Here is a 25,941-nt window from a genome sequence, read left to right on the forward strand (position 1 = left end):
TAAAAGGCTTTTTTGTCATTAATGAGAATGCAAATGTATTAAAGATATGCAAATATATTCATGAGCGTGTGCTGGAATTTACTCCTTTTAATGAGCATGCAACTATATTCATGAGTATTTGTGCATGCACATGGGGGGGGGATCAACTAGTGTTAATGACTACACACAAACATCTACCAGCAATAAAATAAGTATGCAAGTACTGCCATCACTGCCCCACCCATGACCTTGATAGACTGGCAGACAATCAAAACCAAAGCACTTGTGTTTGTGGTGTGCCACCTTGGGATCAGGGCCCTGTGTGGGTTGCAGGAGATTTTATCATGTGCTGAAAAACGACCATGATGTGCAAACAATTGTAATGAAATTGCTTTAAGATTCCAATCTGTGTGTTTGGACAGCGTATGTTGAAGTAGGCTGTGGTACGGGATAAGTAGAGAGTCGGTCCAGTCCATGGTGATGATCGCTGATGTTATGTGAGTATTTTAGGAACTGGAATGGGTGCTTTTTGTTCCTCTTTATTTATTTTCAAACCTCCTTTCTAGAGGTAGCAACAAATACATTTTGGAACTAATGTTCTAAGGCTACTAGTGACAATGCTTTTTTTTATTTTTATAAATTAAATCCTTGAAAAACATACATACATTTCAAAACTTCTCAGACTGTAAAGTCCATAAGTCAGCCATCTTTAATATTTGCATATTCTTTATTGAACTGTTGCAAAGCCTTGAGGGTTGAGATTTGTTTTTTTATTAAAAATACTGTAATAAAATCAATGTCAAGAAAATGTTAAATAGTAGCATTTTCACTAGTGGTCTTTAACTTTCTGACTTTACTACATATTGTAAGAACATGATTATCTTTTAAACTGCTGACATTAAATGCAAGTCAACTGGAAAATAAGCTTTTTAGCACCACACCAGAATTTCCCTTTGGTACAATGAAATCTTCTCTCTCAGCTTTTGTGAGCAGCTCCTTAATTTTCATCTTGGTTCTAACACACCTTGAACGCTTGAATATCTGGGTGGTGTTTATATAACACATCACAACTAAAGCAAATGAAGGCTTGTTATTGAGTCCCAACAATTTAATCATGTTGTAACCCAACTTTAGGTCATACAGACTAACAGTAGGTTTTAAGATCAGTAATATTAAGGGTTGCATAATTATTGCATTAATACAATTTCCTGCTACTCTAAAATATGACCATTTATTTTCTTTGTTTAAGACGTACAGTTAGAACGCTTTTAGGAGGGATGTAAATATTTCAGATTGCAACTGTATCTTAAAAAAAGGGCAGCATGGTGGCTCAGGGGGTAGCAAGGTCCTGGGTTCGGTCCCCAGGTGGGGCGGCCCGGTTCCTTTCTGTTTGGAGTTTGCATGTTTCCCCCGTGTCTCCCCGGTTTCCTCCCACAGTCAAAAGACGTGCAAGTGAGGTGAACTGAAGATACAAAATTGTCCATAACTGTGTTTGACATTAAAACTTGTGAACTGATGAATCTTGTGTAACGAGCAACTATAGTTTCTGTCATGAATGTAACCAAAGAGTGTAAAACATGACATTAAAATCTATTAAACAGTAAATAGATAGTATCTTTAAAAAAAAAGTCCTAAACAATGTATTCTATACTCTAATGGTTAAATTGACTAATACAAGTGTTAGTGCAGTATTTACAAATGTTATGCAAATATCAACCAATACATCAGAATTGGACAACCAAAAAAAGAAAACATAATAATAAAAAAATAAAACACAAGAATCATTTCATATAGTACCCTGATAAAATCCTCTTAAACTGCTACACATCATGTCGGTCATTTTTTTAGATGAAATATTTTTTTAAAGTCAGATCTCCAGCAGGTCATACTCACCATGAGCATTACACAGCACAGCTCCATTATGCAGACCAGAGCTATGATTGGAGGTGAGGGATGTCAGCGGTGGATGGAAAGATGCAGAGATGGCAGCAGGCAGTGAAAGACAGCGAGGGGGAAGAATGGGTAGGTGAAATGGGATGAAGGTGGGATGGTACAGTGGGTCACAGTCGGGGTTAAACTGCTACTGCGGCTGACCTTTGAGACATGTCAGAAGTGCTCCGGGTCATGCAGTCGTCACTCAAACACTCAAACACTGATAAATGTCAGACAGACATGGACGTGCTGTGAGAAACACAAAAACACTGTTTTACCAGAAAAGATGAGCTTTTCCTTCATGATGTTGACGTCCCGGCTGGATCTGCTGACTGCAGCGCTTAGCATGATCTGCTCAGGGTTGTAGCTACGCATGCCACTCATCCTCCACCTGCAATTACACACAAACATGAACATGTCATCCAAATCAAATCCAAACAAATTAAACAAATGTATTTTATGCATTTACTTACTTCTTACTGCTAAGCTATACCAAAAAGGCTGAGCTAAAAATACATTTAAGCAATAGAACACGAGAGGGAGTGTGTTATCGCGAATAACATCACGCCTGTGATTCGGTCGCAGGCACGAGCCGAAGGCGACTGCCGTAGATCATCACAGCCGTGATGTTATTCGCGATAACACATGACCTCAAGTGTTCTATTGCTTTTATACAACAGTTTTTACAAAATAAAGAAAGAAAATAAATCAAAGAAGCCCTGAATTTCATAATAAATATGCTTTAATATTGACAATACCTTCCGCCAAAAAGTAGTTCCACAACGAATATAAACTTTAACACTACAAAGCAGACATCCCAAGTTGCAAAAACTCATTTCAGGGAGGTAAGAACAACAAGAAGGAGAAGGTCACGGATTTATGTTCCCTACATAGTGCACTAGATAGTATATCAGATAACGCATTCATGTTCACTACATGGTGCACGACAATATATTAGACAATTGATTTATGTTCCCTACATACTGCGCTAGATTGTATATCAGATAACGGATTTAAAACGCGATCAGGAAAAAAGTCTGTGTCGCCTGCGTGCGCGTTTGTGTGCATGAAGCTTGTCGTTACTGGCAACGCGTCAGCGGAGTAATACAGTTGTGGTGTGAAAAGGCCGTGCTGTTATCACGAATATCAGCACGGTTAGAACGCTTCTCAACCAATCAGATTGTAAGGTCGGAACTAACTGTTGTATAATGGGATCTTTATGTTATACCAACAATAAACCATGCTTTTCTTACTAGTAAATTTACTAAAACATTTGGAAGAGAGCTAACAAATACGTCCCGGTTCTGCACTGAAATGTTTCTGCCTATCAGATTTAACCTGCAGTCTTGACTATCATGCGTTTTTTTGAGACTGTTGACATTTCAATCAGACCTCGTATGAAGCAAAAACATCTTGGGCCAGGATTATTAATCAGAATGTCACTGGTGCCACTGGGGCCCCTGAACAAGTAATTTAACCTTCAAATGATTAAGTGGAAATGCTGTACTGCTTTAGAACATGTGTGACTTGCATTTATTGACAGAACCATGAATTCTGCTCTCTATCAAAAAATCCTGAAGATGAATGTCTGGTCATCAGACTGTGAGCTAAAGCTATTCAGTAATGCAAGAAGACAACAATCTAAAGCAAAAGAGCAAGTCCACCACTGAATGGAGTGACCTACTTAAAGTCCTGAATGAAATGTAGCAACATTAACAAGCTATGGCTAGACAGTAAATGCTTAAAAGCTATCTAATTTAATTAAAGCTAGTCACTTCATTTAAGTACATCATTTTCTGTTTATAAATCTTGACTGATTTAATTTAATCAGTAATTAATCAGCTATATTAATGTAGTAAACTATGCTAACAAATCCTTCCAAGAACTACAAGAGAAATTACTAATGAAGATATTAAAGATGCAAACAGAGAACACAGAGTTCTAAACAGGCTCAGAACTAAATGGTGGTTCAACACGTAATACATATATTATATAAATTAAATAAATTTATCTATAATATATATGTGTATGTTTATTATGTGTTGAAATACCATATATATATATACACATACTCATTACTACACAGTTATGGTAGTGGTGATGGTGACAGTTGTATGCAAAAGTATACGCAGCATTTTTGTTGATTTTCAAGTAAATATTTTTCCTCTACAAATGTTAATACACAGTAACTTTGCTATTTTTCTTTATTGTTTCCATTAATGAAATGTACAGTGATCATATTTATTCCAAATGCCTGAAATACTAAGTAAGTACAGAGCATGTCAAGTTCTGAAATGTCACATAACATCCTTGAGTCATGTTGCATGCATAGCATGTTTACAACCTACACAGTAATATTTTTTAAATGACGCTGAAGTCAAGGAACTAGAAGGGCTGTTCCAAAAACTTCAGTAATTTTTATTTTTTTCTATTATTTAATTTCACCAGATATGACTTGTGGGTTAACTTTTAGGAAAATATTTCTTTAAAAAATTTTAAAAATCAACAATCTAACCAGAAGTGCCTAAAACTTTGTGTACAACTGCACAAACAAATGAAACAGTATGCAAAATAGCAACAAATTATGGGTCAGTTGAAGTGACCCAGTTACCTGATCATGTGATAGCTGAGAGAGGCCAGAATGCAGCAGAGAGAAGAGAAGCATGCACATCAGAGAGAGGAGGAGAACGAGAAGGAGTAAGAGAAGAAGTAGTAGGAGTAGGAAGAAAGTAAAAAAAGAGGAAAAGATGCAGTAAAAGAAGGAAAGAATTGAAAGGTCAGTTCAGAAGCAGAAGCCAATACAATTATGAAGAGCGTAGTAAACCAGGGGCCAGAAATCAGAACAATTTCAAAATCAGTAGAACTAATGTAACTCCCACGCTGTGATTTTATTTTACATACAAACATGTATTCATTCTATTTTAGCCAGTCCGGTGATCTGGCTGGAATACACCCTGGACAGGGCGCCAATACGTTGAGGGTAACAATCACTCAACCATTAACTCGCTCAAATGCAGGGGCAATTTAGAGCAGCCCATCCACTTTCTGCTGTTTAGGGACAGGGGTTATATAAAGCTCATATAAGAGTTTTTTTCTGCAACTACACTGACAAACGGAACCCCATCTGAAAGCTCAGAGCAGATCTTTGTACTAAACATGTTTATTCCCAGCATTTGTTTTATTAATCTACCCAAAACACAGTCCCAACCAGAATTACAAGTACTTACTTTTGAAATACAAAAACTCCAAGTATCAGGATAAAGGAGGTGAGATCTGTGGCCACCCAAACCAAACAGTATTCATGTGGACTCTAAAACAACAAAAGCAGAGATCAGACACTAGATGGCACTCTGACATCATTTACGTTTACATTTTTGGCATTTAGCAGACGCTTTCATCCAAAGCGATTTATAGTCCAAGCAAATTAACCACTAGGCTACAACTGCTCCTGCATAATTACTGTCCTGTCAAAAATGTTCTTGCTACAATACATGCAGGTCATTTTAAAATCTGTTTTATTTGTTTTTATATTTTATTTGTTTTGGGGGAGTGGGGGCAAACAGCCGTTGGTAGGTGCACTTGTAGGTCAACTCTCAGTGCTGGTCCAAAGCCAGGATAAAATAATGAGGGTTGTGTCAGGGAGGGGATCTGGAGAAAACCTGTAACAAGTCAGGTATACAGACCAGAATGATTTGCTTTTGTGACCCCTAATGCAGGAACAGCAAAACAAAAACAAAAAAACACAACAAAAACATTTATTTAATAATGATAACTCTGACCTGATCTGGATATGGAGCTGGGCTAATTTAAATATAGGTTGATTTGGAGTTTAGCCTAGATTAATTGGATATGGATGATTTGGTCTTGGTCAGACATTAAAATGTACTGAACTTGGACTGAACTGAATCTGGATTCATACAACTCTGAATAAAAAATATCTGAACTAATGAATCAACAATAGATCATACAGATGCTTACCATAAGCCAGAGGGGTGACAGCACCTTTTTAAGGACCTGGGGTGCTTCAGAGGAGACAGAGTGAACCCCACTACACCACAGTACAGAATACAGCCAGGGCTTATTCACAGTGTACAGAGTCACACTCACGTTTCCATCTGCATACGTCCTGTTTAACACACATTTATATTTCATTACACACAGAACTCACACAGCATCACCGCATTCATAAAATGAATCAAATAAATGCACGCGTGCACGTGGGGAGCCGTTTACCGAACTTCCTGAGCAGAGACGTGGTTGTAGCGTAGCAGAAGTCTGCTGATGCCCTGCTGATGAAGATTTCTTAACGGCTGCTTCATTGTGGAGATTTGCTGGAAACCTGGCGCTCGTTGTTTTACCAGCTCTCTGTCTGAGTCCACGCTCCACACAACCTGAATGTACCACGCATCAAAGGTAGATGATAGAGCAAAAACAAAGAACTATGAAGACATTTAAACAGTATGCGGCATGTTTCACAGACTAAAGGTTGTGTGGACTCAGGGTTCAGGGTCTCTGGGCCCTGGGTTCAAACATCAGTGAAAAGTTTGGCATACCCCTTTGTTCTGGGTACTTCTGTGTTGTACCATGTCTCGAAAATAAGCCAGTAAGTAGATTGATTAATCTTTTGTTTCTCCAGCTTGATCTCCTGCAATAAACTGGGTTCTCAGTCTTGGTTGTATTCCTACCTTGCTTTCAGCTTCAAAACCATCAAGACAATCAATATGCATTAAAATATTTAACGAATTAAAAAAATTGCTCAAATATTGTTTCTCACAATAAAAAAATATCATTTATTTTCATATCTAACAATGTCCTGAGTGTGTATCACGTTAATTCTGACCTATCACGATAGTCTTGACTTGGTCACATGAAAGAATACCATCACTAGAGGGCTCTGTTGCACAAAACAAAAACATTTAGTGACCTATTAGAATGTTTCCGGTCTAATACAATTTTTAGTGATTCAGCAAAATAAATAAATAAACAAACAATATATTTTTTTCTGAACTACTGTTGTTTGGGTGGCATCTAATAGGTGTGGCCTCTCCTCTTCAGCTAATTCCACAGATTACTCATGTTTTTCTGCAGTGCCAGGATAACAGCATGTAACAGACTCCAATCCAATCAACTAGTATACAAGTTTTCCTTAGACACTTTATTGATTTTCTAACCACAGTTGTAATTTGGATGGTTTAGTTCTACGTACTATAAATAAAATGCTATCCATTAATCAGTCCTGCTGAACAATACAACAACAAAAGCTGGTGTCACATGACTCACCAGGTGCTGAGGAATACCCGAGCGCAGCACGGTGGCCAGGGTGAGGTTGACCCAGCTCAGGCGGTGGGGGTGCCCAGGTGGAGGTCTGTGGACTGTAAAAAGAGCCGAGCGATTGTGGCTGGCGGCCAGCTGCAGCATTTGTTCCAGACTGCACAGCGTCTGATTTCCTATTAACCAGAGCTCCCGGTCAGACATGAACTGTACCATCCAGAATGGGTCATCCTGCATTCAGAATAAACCAAATTCAGCATAGGAAGAATATAAAGACATCTATACTGTACATTTCTTTAATCTATCTAAAATACCAATATAGCACCCAGTCAGGGGCGGTCTGGGTCCTTTCTGTGTGGAGTTTGCATGTTCTCCCTGTGTCCACGTGGGCTTCCTCTGGGTGCTCCGGTTTCCTCCCACAGTCCAAAGACATGCAAGTGAGGTGAACTGGAGACACTAAATTGTCCATGACTGTGTTTGAAATAACCTTGTGAACTGATGAACCTTGTGTAATGAGTAACTACTGTTCCTGTCATGAATGTAACCAAAGTGTCAAACATGACGTTAAAATCCTAATAAACAAACAAACATGTTTTGGCTATTATACCTGATCTGACATTTATGATATAATAGTTATTTTTATATGTACTGGTTGTTATATGAAGTAATAATATGCATTAGATGCATACATTGATAAATGCTATACATCATTGTTTACTAAATAATAAAGTTAAATTATGATTATGCTGCAGCAAGGTTAAATGTAAAAGATTGTGTTTTATTATGACTAGTGTATTATAACTGAACATTGTACTATGAGGTGATAATGCTTTCTAGAAACTGATTGTTCAATTATGATGCAACAATGTCTATTTGTAAACTCATAAAAACTGTCTGATTTATGATGTCACAATGTTACACTGATAAACTGGGGCAAATTTACATAGATAGTACACACAAATACTGCTGACAGAGGCACATGTTGATTGGTCAGTATTGGTTATATTAAGCCCTGGCTATGTCAAAACCATTACAATTTTACACTCTGTTTAAGGAACAAATATCCTAATGGCACTAAACTAAAAATGACTTAAGCAGCAAACACTTAAGGTGCAGATTTATGTTATAAAGTGTTTGCAATTTAAATGTTGTTTATGTAATAAAAGATGAGTTTTAGTATAAATAAAAAAATTGGTATAATTTTAAAATGCAGTTTATGCTGTTAAGAAAAAAAACGGGTAAGGGGGGACTGTTGAGACATTTTAATGCAAGGTTGTACGAGTTTATCTATTTTAAATTGTTTTAGTAATTCTCATGAGCTTAAAGATATTAAATATGAAACTGACGTTGGCAGACATCACTTGGATTTATATCAGTGGCAAAAACCTGAATCTAAAATTTCCAGTGACTTTAAATTAAAGACAAAATTAAAAAAACATCCCAGATCATTTAACTTAGGACAGATTTGATATTTGGACTCAGGTTACCTTCAGAAACCACTGGCCAGCATTAAGAGAGCGCAGTTCAGTCCAGTTGAAAAACGAGGCGTCTTCATACTGTCTCTCTGGAAAAACTTTGCTCACATCAGTGGTTCTTCTCAGTGTGCGATCTCTTATCAGGAAGGGCTCTCCATCTACACTGAAAACCAGATTACAAACTAACTACAGTCATCTACACGGGATTATACTTCTCAATCTACCACCAACGATGAAATGTACAGAAAATGAGAAGACATCTGTACATTGAGATGTAGGGCTTGTTGAGTCTTTTGTTCATTTTCCCAGTGGTGTCAAAATACTATAGGTTATAATATAACAAACTATATTTTATATAATAAACTATATTTCATCTTTCATTTAAACTATTAAGCTACCCAAATGATTAGGAAGAAAACAAAATCTAGTGGGGAAAAAAAATCATTTTTCTGCCCAAATTGTTGGCACTCTTTTATTTAATACTTTATTATGCAGGCTTCCTCTGTAAAGATACCAGCTCAGAATCTTGCCTACTGAGACTGGAGAACACATGCCAGGGGATCTGTGACAGTTTCTCCACACACAATCTCCACTGACCCTTCAAACAGGGTCCAGTCTGCTGGGCTTTCCTTTTCAGCTCATCACTCAGGTTACCCATGATCTTTCAGGTGTGCCAAAATAACTGCTTATAACGATCAAATTTTTTGGGAAGGCTTTCCAGAAGATTTTGCCTGTGGAAAGTTGTGCGTATTTATCTAAAAGAGTATTTGTGAGGTCAGGCACTGATGTTGGACAGAAAGAAACAGTTAATGATTTGTTCATCCCAAAATTGTTAAATGAGGATGAGGTCTGTGCACTTGGCCTTTGTCAAACTGTGTCTGACACAAGTTAAAACCAACACTTAGACTTATTCATTATGAGGGGGCCCACATACTAGTTATAGCCATATAGTGTTAATACAGTCAATTAGAGAGTTTAAAAAAGTGATTTTGATGTCAAAAGTGGTTTGAGGATTGATGTAATATCTAGATCTGCAGAGACATGTGCATTATTTAATTAAATTTAAAAAAGGCTTTAGCATGTGTGGTAAACAGGTTAAGAGTCCTTGCCTCACACTACTTTAACTGATGTTCTGTTATAATTATTTTAACTGATGTTCTGTTATAATTATTTTAACTGATGTTCTGTTATAATTATTTTAACTGATGTTCTGTTATAATTATTTTAACTGATGTTCTGTTATAATTATTTTAACTGATGTTCTGTTATAATTATTTTAACTGATGTTCTGTTATAATTATTTTAACTGATGTTCTGTTATAATTATAAATGGTAAAGCCAACACACTAAATATATCGTTATATACAGTTATATACAGTACAGTATATATACAGTTATTTAAATAAGTTCAAAATATGTTCGGTTATGTGTTTACTGTTACCTGTGTGTAAAAAAACACAAATAAAAAGAAAAACTGTAATCCTGGTACACACATGTACTTAGTATTACTACTTTTAGCTTATCTGCTTTGATCCACCCTCTGATCAGTCATCCAGACATGACTAACCCACCTCTCAAACACGCACACACAGAGCGAGTGTGATTGCTGTATTGATCTGCAGTGTAATAAAGCAAGGGGGTGAGTGTAAGAATAAATAAATAATTACCTGATCGCCATCTCAGCCTGCAGCCCACTAACATTCATCCTCAGAGCTCTCTGGAAGGACAGCAGTGTGTTCTCTGGAGCCATCTGACAGGAAATAAAGAACACACACACATACAAAGACGTATCCCTTAGTGTGTCCTTTGAGGGAGAGTTCACAGTAAACAATAACGAGAAAACTAAAAAATAACTGAGTGACCTTGTTTTAATGAATTGGAAAAGTATGTGCTGGTAAAAATCTATAGTTGAAGGAAGTGATAGGATTAGAGATCCACCCTGCCTGTGGGGCCTTTCCTCCCTGGAAGGAGATTAGCACTGCCTAAACCTATCAATTATTCTGTTATAATTAATAACTCGCAGTGCCAGAGGTTCTTTGAGGTAACATTGCTCCAAAACTTGTTGGAAGCTTTTCAAGTTTATGCAAAACTATGCAAGCAACAACATGACTAAAAGATCCAAAGTCTGAGAGATATGATTACCTCAAGTAATGGACAAAGATGAATTTAACTTCTCACCTAGGCACGTAGCAAATGCACACTTCATGTATACCCAATGTTTCGAGTTTAAACTTTGTAACAATTGTACATAACACAGTCAGGGAGATATTAAATGTCAGCTGATGGTAGTTACTTGCAGTACACGTGTTGAATGCTGCAAATATTGGCTGCGACTTTAATAAAGACCAAATCGTTGGAGCTTAATACCTGAGTCAAAACAGTATAGGGTGTGTACAAGCTGCCATGGTAAATAATGAAAGTGGTCCAAGAAGGGACAAACCATCAGCCTTGGACAAAGCGCTGGGCGGCCAAGACTTATCAATGGCAGAGGACAATGAAAGCCATCATGTCTTGTATTAACCAACAAAAGACCCACTCTGGCCAAAATTGCAGACAATTTCATTACTGGTGATTGGGAGGAGTGTCACATTACCCAGTGCATTGAACCCTTCTGTGTAAAAGGCTGTGACTGTCAGACAACAACTGGGTGCAAGGCACTCACACCTAAAGACAATCTGGAGTAGGCATGTTTTTATTGACTGAAAGAAATTGGAAAACACATGGACAAGAGGAGAACAGGCCCAGGTCCCCAGAAACCTGGACCAGTCAGAGACCAACACTAACTGCTGAGCCGATGGCATTTTAAATTAATCTTTATTATTATTATTATTATTATTATTGTTATTGTTATTGTTATTATTATTATTACTATTATTATTATTACTATTATTATTATTATTATTATTATTATTATTATTATTATTATTACTATCCTCATTATTATTACCATTATTATTATGATCCTTATTATTATTATTATTATTATTGTTATTACTATTGTTATTACTATTATTATCATTATTGTTAATACTATTATTATTATTATTATTATTATTACTATTATTATTATTATTACTATTATTATTGCTATTATTATTATATCACTATTATTATTGTTATTATTATTACTATTATTATTATTATTATTGCTATTATTATTACTATTATTATTGTTATTATTATTACTATTATTATTATTATTATTGCTATTATTATTGCTATTATTATATCACTATTATTATTACTATTATTATTATTATTACTATTATTAATATTATATTACTATTATTATTATTATTTTACCATTACTATTATTATTGTTATTATTACTATTATTATTATTATTATTATTATTATTATTATTGCTATTATTATTACCATTATTATTATTATTATTATTATTATTATTATTATCATTATCACTGATTCATTTAATGAAAGTCTAAGTGAAAACAAAAGATACTTATTCATAAACCTGGTTAATTAAGAATGAATTAATATTAATAAATACATTTTAATATTATTTCTTTCTTAGTATTTTCTTTTATTCCTTCTGTAAACTTATTTGTAAAATATAACAATTTATTCTGTTTTTAACTGATCTAATCCTGTTTTTATAATGTTAAAACATAATGTTACTTTTTTTTAATTAGGCTGTTCATTTTCAATATTGTACAATAATTTATCTGTATTGTATTTGTTAGAGTTTTCAGTACTACCAGAAAATGAGCCTAATATTAAAGAAAAAAATCACTCTTATATTTAACATTTCTACACTTCTAAACAAGGAGTAAAACGCTAGTCAGGCTAGACACTTTGAGTTCAGGTTACACAAGAGGATAGTACTAGAGTATGAGAAGAGTAATTAGGGAAAGCCCATTACTGATAAGTGGAACAGGAACATGCCCCTGACTGACCCCTGCTCGGCACATATTAACGTGGGATGATCTGTTCAACCTTCTGTTTTCAGTGGCCAAAACTGTAAATGTTAATCTCTCTAAACTTAATTGTGTAGTTGATGAGAATGAAGGCTTTATGTGCTGTAAGAGAAGTGTTTGTATTAGACAGACCGTCGCTTCATCTGTACTTTGTGTCAGTGCATGCCAAAATGTTGGATCAGATTTGGAATGTACCTAATGTTACTTCCTTCTTTAGAGTCTAAACACAGTGAATGCTGCCAAAGAAACAAGTTATACTGTTACATTCACTCATTATTTAGCTTTCTGAATGGTTATCCTGTTGGCCAAAGCTGTGAGCCCTGTTAGAGCAACTTAGCAACCAGTGGTCAGTGGAATAATATCAGAATCAAACTTTTTTTTTTGACTAATCTGATTGTTTGTACTGTATGTAGTTGGCAGCATGAACATAACATGTACAAAGGTTGCAAGTTACCAACAAAAGAATAGTTTCCTTACAACATTCCTCTGATTTGTTTTGGGGTATACACCTAAAATGCTTTTCTAGGCAGAGAAAAACTCTTTGGTTACATTTATGACAGGACAGGTAGGTTCTGGTTACACAAGATTCATCAGTTCCAGTCTTTAATGTCAAACAGTCATGGACAATTTTTGTATCTCTAATTCACCTCACTTGCACGTCTTTGTACTGTAGGAGGAAACCGAAGCTCCCGAAGGAAACCCACACAGACGGGGAGAAAACATGCAAACTCCACACAGAAAGAACCCGTAAGGACCACTCCACCTGGGGATCAAACCCAGGACCTTCTTGCTGTGAGGCGACAGTGCTACCCACTGAGCCACCGTGCCGCCCAACTAATTAAAAGCACAGTGTTCCTGTTCAACAGGTCATTCTGCATGGAATTTTAGTATGTCAGCTTACTTTTGTAATTCATTTGATAAATAAAATACGCATTAATATTCCCAGAAAGAAAGTGAGCAGTTTGTACAAATACTAACATGACAGGATGTGATTGTATTAAAAGCACAGAGATAATCTGCTTATGGTAAATAACCCATCCTCACATGTATAACTAATCCTGAACAGTAGAACTGTCTGCAAATGTGATTTATAAATAAACATACACCGATGAGGCATAACATTATGACCATATGTCCTAATATTGTGTTGGTCCCCCTTTTGCTGCCAAAACAGCCCTGCAACTGTGATGCACTGTGTATTCTGACACCTTTCTATCAGAACCAGCATTAACTTCTTTAGTAATTTCAGCTACAGTAGCTCAGCTGTTGGATCGGACATCAATGTGCATCAATGAGCCTTGGCCGCCCATGACCCAGTCGCCGGTTTACCACTGTTCTTTCCTTGGACCACTTTTGATAGATACTGACCACTGCAGACCGGGAACACCCCACAAGAGCTGCAGTTTTGGAGATGCTCTGACCCAGTCGTCTAGCCATCACAATTTGGCCCTTGTCAAACTCGCTCAAATCCTTACGCTCGTCCATTTTTTCTGCTTCTAACATCAACTTTGAGGATAAAATGTTCACTTGCTGCCTAATATATCCCCCCCACTAACAGGTGCCGTGATGAAGAGATAACCAGTGTTATTCACTTCACCTGTCAGTGTGAAGTAATGTAATGCGGTGTTTCTTTTCTAACCCAAATAGTTTATGACTGAATCAACAGTCAATTATTCTGATGATGCACCAATAAGCGAGAAAAGGGGCAGAGTGGAATGAACAAAGTAAATGACCATGTGACGGCCATATGTGTGATAGAAACAAAGCTAGGACGTGGTATTTAACCAAAATGAAGAGCTCAACATACCAATAGATCTACAATGAGTATTTGGGCACTGCAGTGTTATTCTTAGCTGCAGTGAACATTTTCTGTTGGAGGCCCTATGAGCCACATTAGTCATTTACCAACTGTATCCAAAAATTGTAAAGAGCATAAGGATTAAACTTAAAGTGGAAAAGATGGTGAGTAAAGTTTCTCTCTAAATGGTGGACATACCATGGGAGCTCCATGATGGGCAATTACAGCAGGGCGTGCTGGGAGATTGTGGCGCTCCATGATGCAGGGTGAGGAGATGGACAGGGGGGTCAGGTAGAGGCTCAGCAGCACAGCCAGGTAGATGACCAGAATCATAACCTGAAATTCTGTACAGATGAAAGCAATTTTCAAATAAAAAAATGGAAACCCATGCGGACACGGGGAGAACATGCAAACTCCACACAGAAAGGACCCGGACTGCCCCACCTGGGGATCGAACCCAGGACCTTCTTGCTGTGAGGTGACAGTGCTACCCACTTAGCCACCGTGCCGCCCTTACAGTTTAAATGAATGTCTAATAAGGCATATTTATTATGGCGGCAGTCTGTAGTAGGAAATAATTTCTTAAATTCCACTTGTTTATCAGAAAGCAGTGTTTTACATTTCATTCCTGCAGCATTACATCTGCCTTTTTACAACTTTATCTTCTTCAGAAACTGATAACTACGTCCCTGAACTTTAGCAGTCGTGTCAGCACCTGGTTAAAACCCAACACTGATTCAGGAAACAGTGATGTACAGAAAACATTCCATTCACTCGTCCTTCTGGTCAGTGTGAGAGCAGGACATGGGAACGTGAGGGCTTGAAAGGGCTCCGTTCTCCTGCAGAGCTTATTAATAATTAACATCTCGTCAATAAAGTTCTGATTAATGTGAGGTGAGTGTGTGGTGAGAAAATGAGCTTACTGGTCTTCTCAGCTTGAGCCACCTGTCCAGCCACCAGCCACGCCAGAGCTGTAACTGCAGCCAGGGCACCGATGTGCAGGAATGGTCCTGTTGCCTTAAATATACCACACACACGACCAAAAACATAAGCACACACAGAGACACACAGAGACACACAGAGACACACAGAGACACACAGAGACACACAGAGACACACAGAGACACACACACATACAACCAAAAACACAAGCACACACACACACAATCAAAAACACAAGCACACACACATATACACACACACACACAAGCACACACAACCAAAAACACAAGCACACACAGAGACACACAGAGACACACAGAGACACACACACACACACAACCAAAAACACAAGCGCCCACACACACAACCAAAAACACAAGCACATACACACACACACACACACACACACACACACACACACACACAAACGCACAGACAAACACATACATACACAAGCACACACAACCAAAAACACAAGCGCACCCAGACACACAGACACATTTACATACAACCACACACACACACACAACCAAAAACACAAGCACATACACACACACACACACAAACGCACAGACAAACACATACATACACAAGCACACACAACCAAAAACACAAGCGCACCCAGACACACAGACACATTTACATACAACCACACACACACACACAACCAAAAACACAAGCACATACACACACACAAGCGCACACACACAAGCGCACACACAAGCGCACACACCCACACAACCAAAAACACAAAAACACACACACACACACACACACACACACACACACACACACACACACAACCAAAAACACAAGCACACACACAACACAAATATTTTTTTTTTACAAAATATCCTTATTCTTTGTTGGCAACTGAAAGGTGCATACATCATGTCAGAGGAATGAAATCCAGTTAGTGAGTGACTCATGTGTGAGTGACCCTGACTCAGATTACTAAAGTGCTGCTGAACGTGTTGATGAAATAATCTGATTTCTTTTAGTTATTGGATTATTTTGTACATATAACCTTTCTGATGTAGCACATACTTGAAGAGAGATGGAGATGATGTCCCATTCCTCGCCCCATATCTGACTGACTGATATCACTCCGATAATAGTGGTCAGTAGAGCTGTGGTCACTCCAATCTAAGAAATAAAAAAAAAAACACAGAGCAATCAGATCATACATTTTTAAAGATCAGTACAAACACATGAATAGAACAGAGCACAACAGCAGTGTCTGGCTTGTTTACAGATGAGAAGAGAAATGACTTTGTGTACAGGTGAGTGAGTGGGTCATGTGTAGGTGAACACAGTGGGGGGGCTGAAGCATACCTTATGAAGCCAGTGCAGGTTCAGCTGCTGTCCAACTGCTATGTGACACAGAGCTAAAATCTGAAACACAAAGATATTTATTTATTATTTATTTATTGGGTTTTTAACATTATCAGCTCAAGTTTTCGATGTCAAACAGTCATGGACAATTTTGCATCTCTAATTCACCTCACTTGCACGTCTTTGTACTGAGGAAGGAAACCGGAGCTCCCGGGAAGAACATGCAAACTCCACACAGAAAGGGTTTTTGATGTCAGGCACTAATGCTGGGCAAGATGTCATGGCTTGCAATAATTGTTTCAATTCATCACAAAGGTGTTCATTGGGGTTGGGGTCAGGACTCTGGAGATACTCTACACACCAGACGAGTCGAATCATGTCTTTATGGACCTCACTTTCTGCACGGTAGCATAATCATGCTCGAACAGACAAGATCCTTAGCAAAACAGTTATTTGTTTTTTACATAATTTGTCTGGTGGTTAAATTATTCGGGGTTGAATATCAGCTATTTAAACTGTGGCTGGTCAGGCATCTAAACAAACATGATGGCCTATGTCTGTGGTATGGTGGAGGGTTGGGCGGGAGGGGGCTCTAAAGCCATATAGAGGTGCACTTGTCAATGTGCTCTCAAGCCCAGATTAAAAATAATTAGGGCTGTATCAGGACTGGACATTCAGTGTAAAAAAAAAGTGCCAAATCAGGTATGCAGACCAGAAAGATCTGCTGTGGCGGCCCCTAAATATACAGGAGCAGCCAAAAGAGGTGAAAAAAATGATGGCAATAGATGTAGCTGAAGCACCCGTCCATCAAAATGTTGTGTCTACATACTTTTGGCACACAGTGTGTTTTTCAACGTACTTCTCTGGTATAGGGTAATTATAAGGCCATTTTAATTTTAAAGCTTCATATGTGACCACTTGAGGCACAGGACCAAAGTTGCAAATTGTGGTCAACAACGCACACACACATACACACGGTGCAGAAAGGAATAAGCAGTACAAACAGGAAACACAGATTAAAATTTCCTGTTTGTAATAATTTTAACATTGTACTGCCACCACAGGACTGGCTATCTGCATAATTACTGGAACGGGATGGTGTACAAAAGTTCCAAATGAAGCCGTTAGTATATGTTCTGTTTGTAAGAATAAATGTTCCATTTTATAATACACACTAATGAGCCAAAACATTAGAACCACCCCAAGACCAAGTAAGCCTTTTGTAACAACTGGGCACGCTCAGAGAAGAAAAGCCTCTTCCTTCTAAAGCCATTACACAATATCAATGTCTCACAGCTATGAATCTCAGGCAGTATAACAGCTCACCATTAAAAATGTAATATAGGTGAAGCCTGCAGCTGTAGCAGCGAGTATGGGAACAGTTCCATCACTCCACTCCCCGGATCGGTTATACAAATACCTGGAAGAGCAAAAACAAGTCATCTAAACATGCTTCATTATCCACACTGCTGAGAATCGAAAGACTGAGTCACATCAAGAAGTGTAAGAAGTGAATCTAGAGGTGATTCATGTTCTGTAATAAATGAGTCCTCATGCTGGTGAAGCATCTGATGCTCCCGAACGATATCGGCAGATACCCTTACCAGCAACTTGTCTGCTTTTCCAAATGGTTTCCAGTCATTTCTAATTGAAACAGGTGGACTCCAACTGACTTCTAAGCATATCTCAATGCTAATTAAAGAATAATTGTTTCATTAATTTTGAAAAAAATACTAAAAACATGTTCTCCCTGTCTCAATTTGTAGAGTAGACTAATGGGTAAAAATGACACCTGTATCCATTTAAAATCAAATTCTTAAGACAATAAAGACTAGAGGTCAAGAGCAAGAAGTCAAGGGGTCTGAATTCTACCTTTTTTCCCCCTTTTTCTCCCCCATTTTCTCCCCTAATCTAGTACCAATTACCCTGATTGTGTTCTGCTTCAACTCTACCGATACAACCCTCCACTGCTGACTGAGGAGCTTCACAACTGACACACGCCCCCTCTGACACGTGCTCAGTACCCACTACCTCTTTTCATCTGCACGAGTCGAGTTCATATGCGAAGCCACACCATACCAACTCTGCGCAGGCATCATCAATCAGCCATGAGAGGTCGTAATTGCAGCAGTTATGAGGAACCCTGGTCCAGCTCATCCCACCCCTGAACAACAGCCAATCGTTGTTCATGTGGCCGCCCAGCCCAGCCGGATGGCAGAGCTGAGATTCGATACGATGTATTCAAAATCCCAGCTCTGGTGGTCTGAATACTTTCTGAAGCCAATGTGTATATTGTTCTTAATTTATAATGTAAAAAAAATCTGGATGTATGGATGTATTAACTTCTGAAGCTCATTTATGACTGGAACAGCAGGTACATGTGATTAAACTACAGGATTGATTCTTATAAAACTGAAGGCGTGTATGATGTCACAGCGTACTCACCAGTTAAATTCGCTGTAGTCATTGTTTGCTTCCCACCAGAAATAAAACCACACCAATAACAGCGCAAACGTCCCAAACAGAACGAGGGTCCACATACATTCCCACTGCAAAGGAAAACAGAAACACACATTTGGTTACTAACAGGATCAGGTGAAGTGATTTTAGTTTTTTCTTCAGATGCACTTTGATGCAACTTATTTTTAAACTTCTTTTTTTTTTTCAGCCCAATCATGTATGTGCAGTCGGCCGACTGGCTGATAGCACAGCTGAGTTTAAACCCTGGATCTCAGTGGTACAGAACTAGGGTATTTTACCCCTGCGCCACTCGAGCACCCACATATATTATGTAAAAAAAGGACAAATGTTCCATGAAATAACAAAGATAAGGTACAATTTTGAACAGCACTGCAGATGTGTCTTGCTTCAGGTAAAATCAGTTCTCGTGACTACACAGCACAAAATAGGTGAGACAAAATAGTCATCAGGGTCTGAAAGACTGGCCATTAATGTTAAAATTCTACAATTACGATCATTTATCTGTGATATGAAGCTGAAGTGTAACTGGGTTATGCTTCAGTGGCCAAAATGCAAAAACAGCACCAATTACTAGTTCAAGGCACAGTCAGAAAAAGATAAACCAAAAGAAAACCGAATACCATAATTACACATAAGTCTACAAGCCCCTGTTATACCACAGATTTACTGTATTACAGCTGCACACCTGATCCAGCAGTTCAGCTTTCCATAGCCTTTGATTACATGGCTCACCTGTGACTGAAGCTTGACTGGTTTGACTCAGTCTGTCACAACTGTGTCTCTGTCTGTGTTAGAACCTCTGGATAAACAGGATTTACAGTGAGAATTAAACATTTTAGCACAATGGCTCTTGAGTTGCTTCAGTTTCCTTGTCAGCAGGTGAAATTTATGCTTATTTAGGAAGACTGACATGATGAGCCAAGACATTTTACCTATTTTTTCTCGTGAACCTCTTGATTAGGTTTGCATTATGCTGTAGGTCAGTCTATAGAATCTTTTTTTCCCCGTTGATGCATGTGCTTGAACATGGAATGACAAGATGTTTATGCACACTTTATAATTTATTCTGATGCTACCATCCCTAGTTTCATCATCACTATAGACCAGTAACCCAGTTCCACAGAACACATGTCCAAACTAGGACAATAAAGCAGTGTGGTTAGAATCATGTTCATCTGTTTTTGACTTGACACATTTTCTTTCCCATCACTTTAATAAGGATTAATCATTAACTTATCTGTCTATAAAACCTTTATGCAATACCAACAATATATTTCTAACTATCAGTGATAGACAGGTCAAGAACAAGACCGACTAAATGCACAACAGTTGCAGAATGAAAACTAAAATAGTTTTATCAGGCAGCAAGTAAAAACATGAAATCTAAAATCAGAGAATGGGAGAGGACTATTCGAATGCATACGGAGAGAACAAAAACTATTTCTGTAAATGGCAACTATATCTGAAGTCAGAGAAAAGGAAAATGTTTTTTTATTTTTTTTATTTATGCATTTTCTCCCAAGTTAGCTTAGTCAATTTGTCTTCCACTGCTGGGGGATCCCTGATTGCAGTAGAGGTGGTTATATTGCTGCTCGTGCCTCCTCCGACCCGCATGCAGCCATTAGCGGAACCCTTTTTCACCCATGCATTCCACACAGGCGCCTTTCTATCTGCCAACCTTACACAGCGTTTGAAGAGCCCACCCACATAGTCCGTCATCCCACCCTAGCAGAACAGTGTCTGCTGCAGGCACTGCCAATTATGCCTGCTAGATGGCGCCCAGCCGACCAGAGGCACTGCCGAGTTTCGAACCAAGGAGTTCAGAATATCTGCGCTGGTGTGCTAGCGAAATATCCCGCTGCGCCACCTGGGCATTGAAAATGTAATTTTTATCTTTTTAAATCATTTTTCTACAAAAAATAAAATAATATAAATTGGGTTGAACTTTTACTTACTTTCTCTCACTCTAAATAAAAAAAAAAAACAGAACAGTGTGGAGCAAAGCTTCTACACAGTGACCTGTCACTGGCTGCTTAATACAGTGTACAGTGTGTGTGTGTGTGTGTGTGTGTGTGTGTGTGTGTGTGTGTGTGTGTGTGTGTGTGTTTAATGTTGCATTACTTTATCTTTTTTGCTTGATGGCAATAGTCTCTCTCATTAGATCACTGGACTTATTTATGACTAACAGCAGCAAATCAGTCACATACGTGGGCAGATAAACAACGTTTTAATAAGCAATAAACATCAGACAATAAGTTAATCTGTTTCCTTCTTAATCTTAATGAATTATATCTGACACGCTGGTCAAAATGTAATCAGAGGACTAAAGGTGAACTTGTTACACTGCTTCTAAGAAATAAAGAAGTAAAAAAAAAAAGCTCTCCAAGTAAACAATGTCTCACATATGTTAAACACATAACACTATTAAATTATTCATACAGTGATAATAACCTATCCATTAGTAACGTGTTAATACAATTATATTAATAGTGAAACTTGCTCTGTGGATTTTTGTCATGTATTTTTGTGTTTATCATTTTTAATATTTTATTTTTAGTACTGTTAATACTCCACTAAAACCAAAATAATACAACATATTTTATAGTATTGATTTTATACGCCAAGTGACGATGGGTGTGGTCATGAAGAATGAACTTATAGAAAGAAGGGGTGCCAAGCATAGAAACATTATGAAAGATGAAAATACACAAACACACCCACACACGCCTGCTCCCCTTAGGGTTCAAACTTCTTACATGATAAAAAGGTGAGAAGCAAGATTGTAACACACACACACACACACACACACACACACACACACACACACACAGAGAGAGAAAGAGAGAGAGAGAGAGAGAAGCATACGAACAGGCAGTATTGCTACTAGTATTCATGCCAAGAAATAGTTTTTTGCCCAACACTCACATGAGCGATAAAGAAAAGTAAAAATAAATATGGAACTACATCAGCACAGACACATATTTTTCACATCTCTATTTATTCTATAATTTTAATCGTACACACCCACACAGACAGATCAGTTCATGTAACAGCTCGACATGTTTACAGATACACTGGGGGGGGCGGCAGGTCTGCACAAGGGCATGAAGGTGAAATGTAGGGCAGAACAGAACCGGTCGACTATCAAACCAGCAGCAGAACATATAATAAAACTCTGGCCATTTCTGTAACATCTAACACTGTACATGTTGCAGAGAGCACATTAACATTTCTGTTGCTAAACTATGTTAGTAAATAGATTTGATACAATTTTACATCAAACAGTCAGTAAGCAACAACTGCTGACAACTGCCTCAGCTAAAAGTGTTTAAAAATATAAGCTTAATTCATGAAGGCTAAGATTTGTCAAATTCTGGCAAAAAAAACAAAGATTTGTGTGTTATTTATTTGATCTATTTATGTGTTTTTCCTACATCTTTCAATCTAGTAATATCCAGTTACCCATGTATGTACATCAGCCTGTAAAGAGACTACCATATTCTCTAGCGCTGATAGAATATACTTGGTATTTATTTTGTAAAAGCACTGTAGAACCAAGAGCTTGACCAATGGACTTTCTCATAGTGCTGACTGTCTTTGTAAAGCTTTAAATAAATAATGTATGAATTGAACTTATTATTAGCAGGTAAAATAAAACCTGCCAGTTTTAGGGATGTACAATCACCAAACAAAACGTAATGTTGCATCTTAACGTCGGGTTAGAATGCATTCAAAATGCACCCCTTCCACAAAATGCCATAAAGTTCACTGTATTAATAGACTGTGCTTCCTGCTCCTATGGATGACTGGCATAAGTATTACGCATACTTTTATTATACATCATTATATTACAGATATTACAATTGCTTTATTACAGCTATGACAAATGTTACATATTCAACTTCAATTATTTGAGATATTGATGATTAATTAGGATGCTGACAGGGATGACCCTCCCTGTTTCACAGTCCTACACTTTAATGCAACGGTAAACAAGAAATGTGGATTATACGAAGTCCATTTCCATTGTTCTATTTTCCAGTCTTTTCCAGTCCATTCTCTCAGTGCTGGTGAATTTGCTGGCCTGTTTACAGGCTGATCTACAGCATCAGCAGCTTCTGTTTGCAAGCTGAATGTGCTGTGCTGTCAGATTCAGTCTCTCTATGCCAGTCACTGAAAATCATACTATACACACCCTCCACCCAACACGAGAATTGTGACCCATATTTAACAGAACCTGGGCAATTTACACTACTACTGCATACACTTTAAGGTCTTCTGGTATTTATAAGTGGCCTCTTATTGAAGGAAAGAGACACTGGACACAGCCAGAAAAGTACTTCCATGTGCTATGCAAACATTTTGTCCACCTGTCACAAACATGGATTTAAGTTTGCATCACTTAAAACAAACTGTTCATTCATTCATTGTCTGTTTTACCACCGCTTTATCCTGGTCAGGGTCTCAATGGGTCCATCACAGGGCACACACACCACTGGCCATATATATACATATACACATATACTGTAGATCACAATAGACATTTAACCCCTCGGGCTGTGTTTATATATATATATATATATATTATACAGTATATATATATATATATATATATATATATATATATATATATATATATATATATATATGTATGTGTGTGTGTGTGTATATGTGTGTGTGTGTATATGTGTGTGTGTGTGTGTATATATATATATATATATATATGTACAGTGTATCACAAAAGTGAGTACACCCCTCACATTTCTGCAAATATTTCATTATATCTTTTCATGGGACAACACTATAGACATGAAACTTGGATATAACTTAGAGTATTCAGTGTACAGCTTGTATAGCAGTGTAGATTTACTGTCTTCTGAAAATAACTCAACACACAGCCATTAATGTCTAAATAGCTGGCAACATAAGTGAGTACACCCTACAGTGAACATGTCCAAATTGTGCCCAAATGTGTCGTTGTCCCTCCCTGGTGTCATGTGTCAAGGTCCCAGGTGTAAATGGGGAGCAGGGCTGTTAAATTTGGTGTTTTGGGTACAATTCTCTCATACTGGCCACTGGATATTCAACATGGCACCTGATGGCAAAGAACTCTCTGAGGATGTGAGAAATAGAATTGTTGCTCTCCACAAAGATGGCCTAGGCTATAAGAAGATTGCTAACACCCTAAAACTGAGCTACAGCATGGTGGCCAAGGTCATACAGCGGTTTTCCAGGACAGGTTCCACTCGGAACAGGCTTCTCCAGGGTCGAACGAAGAAGTTGAGTCCACGTGTTCGGCGTCATATCCAGAGGTTGGCTTTAAAAAATAGACACATGAGTGCTGCCAGCATTGCTGCAGAGGTTGAAGACGTGGGAGGTCAGCCTGTCAGTGCTCAGACCATACGCCGCACACTGCATCAACTCGGTCTGCATGGTCGTCATCCCAGAAGGAAGCTGACGCACAAGAAAGCCAGCAATCAGTTTACTGAAGACAAGCAGTCCAAGAACATGGATTACTGGAATGCCCTGTGGTCTGACGAGACCAAGATAAACTTGTTTGGCTCAGATGGTGTCCAGCATGTGTGGCGGCGCCCTGGTGAGAAGTACCAAGACAACTGTATCTTGCCTACAGTCAAGCATGGTGGTGGTAGCATCATGGTCTTGGGCTGCATGAGTGCTGCAGGCACTGGGGAGCTGCAGTTCATTGAGGGAAACATGAATTCCAACATGTACTGTGACATTCTGAAACAGAGCATGATCCCCTCCCTTCGAAAACTGGGCCTCATGGCAGTTTTCCAAAAGGATAACGACCCCAAACACAACCTCCAAGATGACAACTGCCTTGCTAAGGAAGCTGAAGGTAAAGGTGATGGACTAAACCCAATTGAGCACCTGTGGCGCATCCTCAAGTGGAAGGTGGAGGAGTTCAAGGTGTCTAACATCCACCAGCTCCGTGATGTCATCATGGAGGAGTGGAAGAGGATTCCAGTAGCAACCTGTGCAGCTCTGGTGAATTCCATGCCCAGGAGGGTTAAGGCAGTGCTGGATAATAATGGTGGTCACATAAAATATTGACACTTTGGGCACAATTTGGACATGTTCACTGTGGGGTGTACTCACTTATGTTGCCAGCCATTTAGACATTAATGGCTGTGTGTTGAGTTATTTTCAGAAGACAGTAAATCTACACTGCTATACAAGTTGTACACTGACTACTCTAACTTATATCCAAGTTTCATGTCTATAGTGTTGTCTCATGAAAAGATATAATAAAATATTTGCAGAAATGTGAGGGGTGTACTCACTTTTGTGATACACTGTATGTCTATGTGTGTGTGTGTGTGTGTGTGTGTGTGTGTGTGTGTGTGTGTGTGTGTGTGTGTGTGTATATATATATATATAAAAGCACAGCCTGAGGGGTTAAAAATCTAGGGTAGATTATGTAAATGCCAGCAGAATGTGTATAGTTTGTATAGAGTCTGCGGTCCAGCAGCTCCAGTAAAACGTTGCAGGACTATTTACAGACTCTTTGTGCTGAAGCTAAAGGGCCGGTTAAATGGAAAATCTCTCAATTATTACTGAGGAGGATCAGTTTTCAGTGGAGCCGCAGCATTTAACACAGCACACACAAACACGAGGGCAGGTCTCATCCAGCTAGAAGCTCAGAGTTAGATAACAGAAGAAAGCTCATGGTCAGATGAAGCCATTGTGTTAGGAAAACCAAACAGGCCAGCATGAGCAGATATGTGTGACATGCCATCCTCTTCATCTAATCTAGGCTTTGTCCTGC

General features: G+C 38.2%; 1 protein-coding gene across 2 annotated transcripts in view; it reads right to left on the bottom strand.

Annotated features, from left to right (window-relative positions):
- gdpd5b (glycerophosphodiester phosphodiesterase domain containing 5b) overlaps positions 1-25,941 on the bottom strand; it is a 53,200-nt gene that overhangs the window by 2,511 nt on the left and 24,748 nt on the right. Inside the window, exons 3-16 of one of the 2 annotated variants that reach the window (XR_010015472.1) lie at positions 19,116-19,219; positions 17,997-18,090; positions 16,671-16,730; positions 16,383-16,481; positions 15,317-15,410; positions 14,592-14,737; positions 10,325-10,407; positions 8,670-8,820; positions 7,192-7,413; positions 6,145-6,302; positions 5,890-6,037; positions 5,139-5,221; positions 2,190-2,302; positions 1,873-2,073 (exon numbers count right to left, since the gene is read on the bottom strand). Coding sequence is in view for 1 of the 2 variants with exons in the window: in XM_063016575.1 (XP_062872645.1) it covers positions 2,190-2,302; positions 5,139-5,221; positions 5,890-6,037; positions 6,145-6,302; positions 7,192-7,413; positions 8,670-8,820; positions 10,325-10,407; positions 14,592-14,737; positions 15,317-15,410; positions 16,383-16,481; positions 16,671-16,730; positions 17,997-18,090; positions 19,116-19,219 (1,555 nt within the window). In the remaining variant the exon portion in view is untranslated. The remainder of the gene's footprint in view (positions 1-1,872; positions 2,074-2,189; positions 2,303-5,138; positions 5,222-5,889; positions 6,038-6,144; positions 6,303-7,191; positions 7,414-8,669; positions 8,821-10,324; positions 10,408-14,591; positions 14,738-15,316; positions 15,411-16,382; positions 16,482-16,670; positions 16,731-17,996; positions 18,091-19,115; positions 19,220-25,941) is intronic. The other variant, XM_063016575.1, reaches the window with a different exon arrangement.

This window comes from Trichomycterus rosablanca, chromosome 20, assembly GCF_030014385.1.
Source record: "Trichomycterus rosablanca isolate fTriRos1 chromosome 20, fTriRos1.hap1, whole genome shotgun sequence".
In the NCBI taxonomy this organism is placed as follows: Eukaryota; Metazoa; Chordata; class Actinopteri; order Siluriformes; family Trichomycteridae; genus Trichomycterus; species Trichomycterus rosablanca.